The sequence below is a fragment of the Panthera onca genome, chromosome B1 (genome assembly GCF_046562875.1).
Source record: "Panthera onca isolate mPanOnc1 chromosome B1, mPanOnc1 haplotype 2, whole genome shotgun sequence".
Taxonomy (NCBI): domain Eukaryota; kingdom Metazoa; phylum Chordata; class Mammalia; order Carnivora; family Felidae; genus Panthera; species Panthera onca.
Genome location: NC_138342.1, coordinates 171,247,407 through 171,260,411, shown reverse-complemented (window position 1 = coordinate 171,260,411; position 13,005 = coordinate 171,247,407). Strand labels below are relative to the sequence as shown.

General features: G+C 36.7%; 1 protein-coding gene across 1 annotated transcript in view; it reads right to left on the bottom strand.

The window, feature by feature from the left end:
- Window positions 1-11,884, bottom strand: part of ADAM7 (ADAM metallopeptidase domain 7) — a 66,149-nt gene extending 54,265 nt beyond the window's left edge. The window contains exons 1-3 of the mRNA XM_060655772.3: window positions 11,833-11,884; window positions 10,741-10,844; window positions 5,946-6,022 (exon numbers count right to left, since the gene is read on the bottom strand). Coding sequence (XP_060511755.2) covers window positions 5,946-6,022; window positions 10,741-10,844; window positions 11,833-11,884 — 233 coding nt within the window. The remainder of the gene's footprint in view (window positions 1-5,945; window positions 6,023-10,740; window positions 10,845-11,832) is intronic.
- Between the last annotated feature and the right edge of the window lie 1,121 nt (window positions 11,885-13,005).

Here is a 13,005-nt window from a genome sequence, read left to right as displayed (position 1 = left end):
ACATGAGCCAAAGAAGAAATCTCAAAAGAAATTAGAAAATATTTTGGAATAAATGATAATAAAAATACAACATATCAAGATTTTTGAGATGCATCTAAATTTATGTTTAGAAGAAATGTCATAGCTTTAAATACTTTAAATACTTATGACAGAACACATGAAATATTTCTATAAAAAGAGAAAAGTAACCATTAAATAAGTGGGACAAATAAAATAATAAAGATAATAAAATAAATCAGTGAAATAAACAGTAACATTAGTAAAATACAATTTTAGTTATTTGAAAACATCAAATTGATAAACTCCTTTATATTAGTCAAGGAAAAAAGAGAACTCAAATAACCAATATTAGATATTATAAAGAGATTATCTGTAAAGATATTACAGACATTAAAAGAATAGAATAGAATGAGTAGAACGAAAGAATAGAATGAGGGAAAAAAAGAATAGTAAGAATATTATGAAACACCTTATGCCAAAAATTTGACAACTTAGATGAAATATACATTTTCCTTGTAAATTACAATCTAAAACTGACTCAATATGAAGGGAAATCTGAATAAGCCTTTATTAATAAGATTGAATTTGTAATCATAAAATCTCATTCCCACACATACACAAAAAAATCCTCAAGGCACAGAAAGTTTCATTTAGGAATTCTAACAAACATTCCAAAAATGTCCTTTATAAATATAGGAAAAGAGAATACTTTCTAATTCATGTTATGAGATCACCATAATCCTAATATAAATATCTGGCTATGACATTACAAAAAATGAAAAATACAGAATAATATTAATCATTAACATGGTTTTAAAACCCTTAACAAAATAGTAGTAAACTTAATACAGCAAAGAGTTTTTTCCCAAGAGTACAAAGAGATGGTTTAGTATTCACAAATCAATTAGTGAAATTGCCATATGGACACTTCAATAGTTGAAGACAAAACACTTGCAGCAAATTTCTCAGGCAACTATCTTAATCTAGTAAGGTAAACCAATGACAATTCTCCTAGCAATATCATATTAATCCTTTAATATTGAATGCTTTCCCCTTAAAATAAAAAATAACGAATGGTTGCCAACTCTCATTACTTCTACTCAAATTGTACTGGAGTTTTTAATCATTGGAATAAGATATAGAAATAGAAGGAATAATGACTAGGAAGAAAGTAGTAAACTGTCAATATTTGCTGTTGAAAATCCTTAAGCAACCTACAAAACAATCAATAGATTCATAGATGAAACCCTAATAGAAAAATAAAATAATGAGAAGCAGTTCTGCTTACAAGAACACCACAAACATTACACATGTAGAAATAAATTTAACAAAAGACATGTGAGAGCTCTACACTATAAACTACAAAACACTGTTGATAGCAATTAAAGACCTAAGTAAATATAGAGATATGACATGAAGAGTTTTAATGTTATTGATATCAATTCTCTCCAAACTGATATGCACATTCAATAAAACTCCAAACAAAATTCCAGGGCTTTTAAAAAATAAAATGAACAAATGGGGCGCCTGGGTGGCTCAGTCGGTTAAGCGTCCGACTTCGGCTCCGGTCATGAACTTATGGTTTGCTTTGGATTCTGTGTCTCCCTCTCTCTCTGCCCCTCCCCTGCTCATGCTCTGTCTCTCTCGGTCTCAAAAATAAAGAAACATTAAAAAAATTAAAAATAAATAAAATAAAATTACCAAATAGAGTCTAAATTTTAGAAAAATGGAAAGGATCTAGAGTTTTTAATTTCTGAAAGAGTAGAACAAAGTTGGAGAGGTTACCCAAACTGGCTTTTGATTTACTATAAAGCTGCAGTAAACAAGACAATGTGGTCGCGGATTCAGGATTGAACAGTAAATGAACAGGATAGACTAGAGAGATCCCAGAAATAATCTTTGGATCTTGTTTAAGGTATGAAAACAATCCAATGCAAAGAAAGGCAATGTAACAAAGTGGGCTGGAATAACTAGCTAAGCATATGGAAAGATAAGAACCTTGACCTTCCCACAAATTGCCCACACACGCACACATTCACGATAGCAGATCAAATCTAAAAACCAAAACAATGAAGACGTTAGAAGACGGTTCACATAAAGCAATTACCATAAATGAAACATGTGATAAATTAAAATTGTTTTCAAATGATAAATTTTTACTTTTCAGGAGACACAATTAAGAAAATGAATAAAAAAATCACAGAATGGAAAACGCCATTAACAGATATATTTGACAAAGAGCTGATCTTCAAGATATAAAAAGATAATAAAAAAGGTTTTCAACAGGGGCTGCAAGTTTATTGAAAATGAAATATTACCACAAACTCACTAGTGTAACTAAAATTATAAAGGGGAGCCCCTGGGTGGCTCAGTCAGATAAGCCTCCAACTTTTGATTTCTCCTCAGGTCATGATCTCACATTTCGTGAGATTGAGCCCTGCATCCGGCTCTGTGCTCTCAGTGCAGGGCCTGCTTGGGATTCTCTGCCACTCTTACTCTCTCTGTCCCTCGCCTTCCTCTCTCTCTCTCTCAAGACAAATAAATTAAAAAAAAATTATAATGATGAAGACGACAGGGAGCAACTAGAATTCTCATATGTTGTAATATACAAAATTGTACAAACACTTTGGAAACTGATTGGAAGCCTTTTATTTATTTATTCGCTTATTTATTCATTTATTTATTTATTTTTATTCTTTTTAAAAAAATTTTATGTTTATTTTTGAGAAAGAGAGAGAGAGAGAAGAGAGACAGAGAGAGACAGTGCAAGCAGGGGAGGGGCAGAAAGAGAGGGAGACACAGAATCCGAGGCAGGCTCCAGACTCTGTGCCGACAGCAGAGAGACTGATGTGGGGCTTGAACTCACAAACGTCAAGATCATATCCTGAACTGAAGTCGGATGCTTAACTGACTGAGCCACCCAGGCAGCCCCAGTTTTTTTTTTTTAAATAACACTCTATGACCCAGAAATTTCGCTCCTTGGCTTTGACCAAGGAGAAATGAAAGCATGTATCATATAAAGGCTATACAAGAATGCCCATTTAAGCTTTACTTGTGATGGCCAAATTCTGGGAACAGCTTAGGCTGTCCAACCATGGGAGACTAAATAAATAAACTGTAGTATATTTATACAATGGAATAGTACTCAGAAAGTAAAAGACTCAAACTTCTGATACTTGGAACTACATGAACGAGTCTCATTAATGCAATGCTGAATTAAAGAAGCCGTATGCAAAAGAGTACATGCGGTGTAAACCTATTTATAAGAACTTCCAGAATGGACAAAAATAATTTGCAGTCGATGAACCTCTATGAGCAGGTTTTGAGGGGAATCGGTTAGGAAAAAACAGAAGTAAATTTTCTGAGTGACACTTCTTCTATGGTTCATTTTTGTAAAAATTTGGGTAACACAGGTATGCGCATTTGCCAAAATTCAATGAATATACACTTAAGATATGTGCATTTCTTTGCATAAAAATTTTAAATGAGAAGAAGAAAACTGTAAACAAATCTTAAATTCTAATGATCTGCTGCTTGTTGAAGTATGTAGTGGGAAGTTATGTTAATGTCTAAAATGTATAAAAATAAGATGATGGATGGATGGATGGATGGATGGATAGGGGAATGGATAGACAGGAAAATAGGATATAAAACAAACATATTAAAATGTTAATGGGTATATGTGCATATGTATATCTTCTTGGGATTATGGGTATATGTGTATTCATGGGTATATAAATGTTCACTCTAAAATTATTTCAACTAAAAATAAAATAAAATAAAATAAAATAACTTCAACTTTTCTCTCTGTGTGAATTTTTTTTATAACAAACTGTTGGTTAAAAATGAAAGACATACAACAGGTAAATAAAATACAATCATATTTGTGGTTATTTTCAAAACACATAGGTATAACTTTTGGTAAAGTCTTGATTATATAACATATTCTAAATTAATGTTTCTTTTGCCTCATATATACATACACATGTAACTTTTCAGCTATTATTGGATTTACTATAGTGAAAACTAAGTTGACCCAATCAGTGTTTCCACTGGATGAATAAAAATCTGATCTGACATGGTTGGTCTATGAAGATTTACCTCTATTTCTCAATCTCAGCTTATAAAATAAGTATTCGGTATGGTTAAAACCAAGTCAGATGAAACTCACAGGGGAAATATGGGAAAAAGTGGCTACAAAAAACAAAACCCAAGACAAAATTCTAAATTAATAAGATCAAGTTTCTGTTTGTTACCATAAGATATGAAAACATCTGAATAAGTAGTATTCACAGATTTGAAAGGCTCCATGGTATGCACTAAATTCACTTACTTCTTGGAGGGGACTAAAGTAATGTTGTCCATCAGAGGCATCAATATTAGATTAAACTACTTTATACATCCACAAGTCTATAATATGCCACTCCAGGCTGATTAACAGAATTACACAATAGCTAATGTATAATGAGATTTGGCTACTTGAGGCATAGGCAGCATGGAGTAATTTCGAAAACAGGTAGATCTGAGTTAGAGAATCAGCACCATCATCTGCACTGTGACCCTGACAGGTTTTTGCTTCAGTGAACCTATGATTTTTCATCAGTAAAATAAAAGTAAAATCATATATTTGCTTGTATGGATATTGTGGCAATTAAGAGAGCACTCTGAGAGAAGGCATATAGAAATTGCTCAATAAATGCTAGCCTTCTTCCATCCTGAGAATGTATGCAGAGTCTGAATAAATTATCAATAGAATTATGTTCTTAGATTAATTCTATTTCTGTGCATCTGTCCAGTGGGCAACTCTGGAGTAGAAGAAAGGTTTTTTGTTTGTTTCTTTGTTTTATATTTTTTGTTGCTGTTCTTTTTAGCTAATAGGCTAGAGTCTCAATTCTTTTTTTTTTTTTGAGAGAGAGAGAGAGAGAGAGAGAGCGTGTGCACATGCAATTGGGAGAGTGGCAGAGGGAGAGAAAAACAGAATCTCTTTGTTGTTGTTGTTTTTATTTTTAAAAAACTTGAATATAACTTATTGTCAGATTGGTTTCCATAAAACACCCAGTGCTCATCCCAAACAAGTGCCCTCCTCCATGCCGATCACCCACTTGCCCGTCTCCCCCACCCCCATCAACCCTTAGTTTGTTCTCAGTCCTTGAGAGTCTCTTATGGTTTGCCTCCCTCCCTCTCTGTAACTTTTTTTCCCCCTTCCTCTCCCCCATGGTCTTCTGTTAAGTTTCTCAAGATCCACATATGAGAATGAATCTCTAGCAGGCTCCACACTCAGCACAGAGCCAGACATGAGACTTGATCCCACAATCCTGGGATCATGACCTGAGCCAAAATTAAGAGTCTGATGCTCAATCACCTGAGCCACCCAGGTGCCCTCCAATCCTTCAGTAGAGTTATCCTTCCACTTAGCATTTAATAATTGTTCATGATTTTAATGTTTGGGTCTGGGAGGCAGAGCTATTGTGTATAGGAATGGCCCAAAGAAAAACGATGGAAATTTAACAGTAACAACACAGAAGTTGTAAGGAAAGCTAAGGAAGAAATGAAGGCCATTAGAATTATTTAGCTAACACAAGATAACCTGATGAAGTAAATTCTTCCCAGTTCTGGTTTATTCTCCCACAGAACTTGGTTTGATATCTATTTTAAAGAACTTAGCAGTCTACTCTAAAAAGCCATGTTTTTCAAATTTCCTTTGTTCCACTGATTCACAAAGGACTCCAAGTTTCCAAATAAAGAGTAACTCGGGAACTGAAGGGCAGTGTCTGTAATTGTTGTTAAGATGTCGAAATGCAAGGGGCTTATATTAGAAGACTAGGAATTCAGAATATATACAGGTAACAGTGACTTGACGAATTCACTTCGCTGGCAGTTTTTACAAAAGCTGACATACTACAGACTAATACATCTATAAGGTGGTGAATTATAACAGAACTTACCTTGATTTTAAAAGGTGAAGTATTAAGGTTTTTCTAGTTAGCCTTAGTTCATACAACAATTCTTCTTCATAAGTTTCCTGCAAAACAATATCCATCGCATGGCTTAAACGTGTGCTCATTTGGTGTGTGTCGGGGTGGGGAGTGGGGTGGATCCTGGGATAAATTAGACTTTATCAATCTATCTGGCAACCCAACAGTAAGGGCCAGACAAAATGATCAATACGGATTAGGCTGAGTGAACGAGAACCAATATACGGAAGATTTTGCTTGTAAGTTATGTTTTCGTTAAATTTTTCGATGGGCATTTTTTCTAGTTATAAAATAAAATGAAATGAAAGGAAAATATTTATAGTCTCTGCTCATAGAGCTTTTGTTTATGTATTTTTAACAATTTTGGGTATAGTGTTTTATAGTCTACTGTCTCACATAAAAATAAATTATGACCATGACCATTTTCCTATCCCAATAAGTGTTTTTCATAGCATGTATTTTATGGCTGAAAAGCACAATGTGAACTTATTTAATCTATATCCATATCAGAAATTTGATTTGAGGTATTCACTGTAGTTAGACATAATTTCTTTATCGGCAAGGTGGAAAAAATGCAAAGCTTTTAGAGAAATACTGCAAAACAACCTGAAGAAAGGAAGCACAAAATTAGAATTTCACCAGAAATTTACAGTGGTTCTTGTTTTTTTGCCTTAGATGTTAACAGTAATGAATTGATAACTTATTGTGACAAATTGTTTTCTTCGATGACCATTGGGAGTGATATTTTTCTTCTGTTCATTTAGTTTATGTTGTTATTTGTATACTCGTATATGATTTCCTAATTTATATCCTTTAACTGTTTTCTTTTGTGGTATTTTCTTTCTTTATAATTCATAAGAACTATTTATAATTTCAGGATTTACAGTTACTGATCATATGTCTAACACATTTCTTTAGTTTATTGTTCACCCATGTATTCAATAGCTGTCATTTCAGGCATACTGATCATACGGAAAATACAATGGTGCACAAGATAGAGGTCACTGCCCTTATGGAAGCTATAGCTTGGCAAAGAAGAAAATCAATCAAATGTAACTGAGTATTATTAAGCATCACAATAGGAGAAATGAAGTGACTATGTGAGGGATGTAGAAAGAGGAGTCAGGGGCAGAGAACAGCACATGCAAAAGCTCTGACGTAAGAAAGAGCTTGACATGTTTGAGAAATCCAGAAGAGTTCAACATGGCGGGAAAAGCAAATGTAAATTGAAGACATACGAAAAATGCCAAGATAGGAAGGCGCCAAATCAGGTACCAACTAGTTAGTCACTTAAGAAGATTTGGACCTTGGGGCGCCTGGGTGGCGCAGTCGGTTAAGCGTCCGACTTCAGCCAGGTCACGATCTCGCGGTCCGTGAGTTCGAGCCCCGCGTCGGGCTCTGGGCTGATGGCTCGGAGCCTGGAGCCTGTTTCCGATTCTGTGTCTCCCTCTCTCTCTGCCCCTCCCCCATTCATGCTCTGTCTCTCTCTGTCCCAAAAATAAGTTAAAAAAAAAAAAAAAGTTGAAAAAAAGAAGATTTGGACCTTATCCTAAGAGCCAAGAGAAGAAAAAAAGGCAGAAGTAGGTATGGTATTTTAGGTGGTTTACTTATTTAGGGTAATGGATCAGCAAAAATCACAACCGTAGGCAGGAAAAGCATTTAAAGACTGTTGCCGGTTTATAGGTCACTTGGGCAGGGGAGTGGCAGCAATGATAAGGGGGGGAGGGTGGATAATTTCAAAGGATATTTATTTACATGCTGGAATCAGCTCAGTGATTCTTTGATGGGGGAGGCACAAGTGAGGAGTGAAGAATTCCCTCAGGCTTCTAGTTTGTTTAAACTATGCTATTGAAATGAGGGTCTTCTGAAAAGGGGCAGCTTTGAGGAAAGGAGGGGAGTTTTGCGTTTGTTGAATGTGAGGTGTGCATTAGGGCATTTTTGACTGCAAGTTTAACGTAAAACTAGGACTTTATCATAAACACATAATTCACAGTGGGCCAGCAAGAACCTGGGTGTTTATTCAAATAAAAAGGGTGGATTTGCATTTACAAACAGAGGGAACCGTATACATTGTGTATTAGCTAATATTCAGACACTATTGTTAATATTGTTAAATGTGACATTATCGTTATTCTTGTCATTACTATTGTTTCTACATGAACAGAATTTTGTGATTTTATATTTAATTTAGAATTTTATTAATCTTATTTAATTTAAATTTTTTTTAAATTTTTTTCCTCTTAACGTTTATTTATTATTGGGAGACAGAGAGAGACAGAGCATGAACATGGGAGGGGCAGAGGGAGGAGGAAACACAGAATCCAAAGCAGGCGCCAGGCTCTGAGCTGGCAGCACAGAACCCGATGCGGGGCTCGAACTCACAGACCGCGAGATCATGACCTGAGCCGAGGTCGGACGCTTAGCCGACTGAGCCACCCAGGCGCCCCAAATTTGTTTTCATTTTAGAATCATTTTAGACTTAGAGAAAAGTTGGAAAGATAATACAGAGAATTCCCATGGACCCCACAACTCAGATTTCCATATTGCTAATATCTTACATGGCTATTATGTACCTATCACAACTTATGAACCAAGACTACCATTATCAATTAATGTACACATTTATACAGATTTCCTTAATTTTGTTTAAAGTCCTGTCTTAGGATCCCATCCAGGACAGCACATTACATTCAGTCATGCTTCTTTAGGATCCTCTATGACAGTTTCTCGGACATTCTTTATTTTTCTGAAAACGTTGATGGTTTTGAAGAGTAACAATCAAGTATTTTATAGGTTGTCCCTCAATTTAGGTTTTTCTGAAATTTTTCTTATTACTGGATTGGGATTGTGGAGATTTGAGGGAAAAAGGTGCCATTTTCATCGCATCATATTAAAAGTACCTACTATCAACATGAGTTATTACTGATGATGTTAACCTTGATCAGCTCACTGAGGTGACATTTGTCAGCCCTTCTCCACTTCAAGGTAACAGTTTCTCCCCTTCCATGTTCTTCTCTATGGAGAAGTCACTATGCACAGTCCATGCTTAAAGGGTGGGGAGTTATGTCCATCTCCTGGAAAGGGTAGTGCCTATGTCAATTTTTTCACTCTTATGAATAGATTCGTCTATCCCCCCTCAATTTATGGAGGGGATATAGGTTCATGGGCATTAATTTATCTTTTTTTATGGTCCAAAACTATGTTATTAACTTTGTTGCTCAAATTGTCCCTTCTTTCACTACTGGGAGCTCCTTCCTTTGGCTCCTATGTTCTTTTGACATCCTCCCATTGATGCAAGTTTGGGTTGTTTGAGAATTTCCTCACTTTCTGGTAGCATAAGATGCTTCAAACTCATCTTGTATAATTCCTGCCCCAGGCCAGGCTCATCTTGCATACTCATAATGGGACTTTTAAAGCTTTTATTTTGAGAGAGAGAGAGAGAGAGAGAGAGAGAGAGAGAACACACGAGGGGGAGAGGCAGAGAGAGAGGGAGAGAAAGAGAAAGAATCCCAAGAGACTCTGTGCTGACAACACAGATCTAGGGCTCGATCTTATGAACAGTGAGATAATGACTTGAACAGCAATCAAAAGTTGGACACCTAACTGACTGAGCCACTCAGGTGCCCCCATAATGGGATTTTTAACGTAAGTCCTGATTTGCACAATGGTGGCACAAGATTGGCTTTGCCCTCTTGGGTGAGTACCAAACTTCAACCAATAAAAGTTTTGCTTTTTTTTTTTTTATTGTTGACCTGCAATGTTATATTAATAAAACGTTTAAGAAGGTGATAAAGGAATTGGAGATCAAGAGAATACACTATTTGTAAGGAGATAACTAGAGAAAAAATGGCTAGACATTATTTCCCGATGGCCGCAGGTAGAGAGTTGCATTTTCATGATCTCAAGCCATGGGAAAGACATTTAGGTGGGATCTTTTGGAATGCTGAAATGTGTCATGCTTATGACTGAGAAACCTAACAAATGAGAGCATGGAGGGCTGGCTCTTTTAGTCTTGGAGGGAAGAAAAGCAGCTGCCCTGGGAAAAGTTTACCCACTCAAAAAATGTTGGAGCAAAGTGACAGTCAGTATTCTCCATGGACCAAGTAAGAAACCTAAGGCTCACAATGCAACTGCCTGGTAATAAATATCTAAGGACAGTCATTGAATGCCTTTCATAGTAGCGGGAGTTGAAAAATTACCCAATTTTGAAATTTGTTTCCTATTATATGTATTACATATTGTCTGCATAAACATTTAGGTTTTTTTTTTTAAATAAAATCTTAAATGCTTATGTTTTAACACCTGAATAAACACTATTCTAAGCAACGGGCCAAATGTGTTCCCGTGAAAGTTGTCCAACTTTGCTGCAGAAAGCTGCTATAAAGCAAACAAACCTGCATATTACAACTCTGAGAAAGCAAAATGCTCAGAGATTACATTCCACGGGCACCAGCTCAGAACAAACGAAGTTGCCTTAAATCAGTCCAGAAAGCTGTTAGTGGAAATCCTCTGTTAGTGGAAGGTTTTAAATGGCACCCCCTAAAATCCAAATTTTACTCCGTCTTATGTCCTAATCCATCAAAAGCTTGCTGCCTCCACAACCCTCACCCCCACCAAGCACACGCTGTACCCTGGGTGGTGGGGCGGGGGGAGTCCGCAGAAACATCGAGACTCCTCTCTTGTTCAGTTCGGATTGGAGCACAAGCTGGCTTTCTACATATCCTGTGAATGCAATAAATCCTATTTATTCAATCCAAACGTGTACCTGTACGTCATAATCATGGATGTGCCAAACATCTCTCTTCTGCATCAGAGGAAGCCTTTTCGGATACACCAGTTCTTGGCCCTCCACTCCAAGGATTACCTTTTCTAAAAGGAAACATAAGGAAACATCTGGCATTAACATTCACCCACAGTGACTGGAGAACGAATATTCTCACAGAGTTCACTTGCCCCCAGTTAGCAGTCATGTACAGCATCACGAGGAAGTAGATCCCCATTCACAGGTGAGGAAATTGAGACTGTCATTTCCAAATTGGGAAAATATAAGCAAAATTGGAAAGTAGACCAAAAAACTATGAGGTCCTTTAGCTTTTTCCATCTCTCCACCTTGTTCTGCGGTTGCCTGTCTCCTCACGCCTGTCTCTGGATTCTGCCCCCAGTCCCAGCCTGCCCTGGGATGGATTGTAGATGGTAAATTACCGATTTTAGTGTAAATTACCGATTTTTGTCTCCCAGGAACATTTGCATTTGAAATCTTGACCCTCTTAGATACATACAAGTCTTTCTCTTGCTAAAAAAGGTTTGAGGTACTCTTGAATCAGTGCTGGACATAATATTCTACACAACCGGTGGCCATCTGTGAGGTGAGCCCTGGTAACCTCCCTGAAGAGCGATAGGGAGGAAAGACCATAGGATTTTAGAATCTGCTATTAATTGAATCAAATAAGTTTTACCAGTTTATTAGCAGTGTGACCATAAATACTATATCCATTCTCTCTGATCTGTATATATTATTCTCAATTCCTTTATCTATAAAGTGGAGACAGTAACTTAGAATTTTACGTGTGCTAATGTACAAAGTGGCCAATGGCCAGCTCGACGTGTGCAATGTTGCAGATATTCAGAAATGTCCATTCCTTCCTCCTTCTCGGTGTAAATCAGAATATATAAGACCGAGAAGGTGTCTCACAGAATCTCAGTATTTGTCATAACTGGCCCAAGTCCTATGCTATGTTCTCAGCGAAATCATCCATGGGAATTCCTGTTTTTATCATTTACAGTTTAAATTTTGTGACTAAAGAGACATTACCTCATAGCCTAGTAAGAGAACCCTAATAAAAAGATTAAGACATACCTTTAATCTGAGAAATGAGTATGATCATGAAAAGCAAAGTCCCGGGGAACATTCTGAAGGATTCTGGTGGAAGGGGGCACAGGTGCTTGAGAAAAGATGAGCACAGTTCCCTGCCCTTGCTTCCTCAGCGGGGTCAAAGCGCCCAACAGATGGACAGGCAGTTTTGATGCAGCACAAGGAAGTGTTCCTTGCTTGTGTTGCATCATTTGTGAGGTGCCTGAGGCTAAAACCCGGAGGCTTGACATCATGTACTAATTAAAAGGACTACTGAGGTGCTGTCATGGGGGTGGACTGGGCAGAGATCCCTGCTTCGTGCCTGATATAAATACAATTCCAGAGGTACTAAAAATCCTAAAGTGAAAAAAAATCATGTGGGTCTTAGAAAAAAAAACATTAAAGAGCGTTTATATAAACTTGGGTTGATGAAAGTGCATAGGAAGAATGCCACATGTAGGAATTGTAAAGGAAGATTTGTTAAAACCAGTTAGAAATACTGAAACCTTTTCCCCCTAGCTATTAAAGAAAAGCCTATGCCACATGGGGCAGGGGCATAATGGCCTTTCTAATGGTGCCCCAAACACAAGATATTAATTCATATTCCACCCCCAGCCTCCACTCCTACCCTTATAAAAGAACCCAGAGTCCTGAGGCAAGAAGAGAAAATGAGGGGAGATAACTTGATCTCCCCTCCCCCCACCAGTTTTATCAAGATATAACTAACAGACAGCACCGTGTAAGTTTAAGGTGCATGGTGCAATGACTTGATTTACTCTTATTGTAAGTTATATCCCAGTAAGTGTAATTAACATCCATCATCCCCTACAGATGCAGACACAAAAGAAAAAAATGGCTTTTTCTTTGTGATGAGAGCTCTTAGCATCTGCTCTCAACAATTTTCAAATACACCATATAACAGTGTTCACTATATTCTCATGTTTTACATTTTGTCCCTAGTACACATTTGTCTTGTAACCGGAAGTTTGCACCTTTTGACCACCTGTATCCAAACTCATTTATGAAAACATGTTCATGCCATAAATCACATATAAATTTAAATTAAAAGACAAAAACTCCAGGAATGTATGCAAGGTAAGGGTAAGGGTAAGGGTAAATATCCTTATAATATGGAACTCCTTCAAATCAATACAAAAAATAAGACATTAATAGACAAAT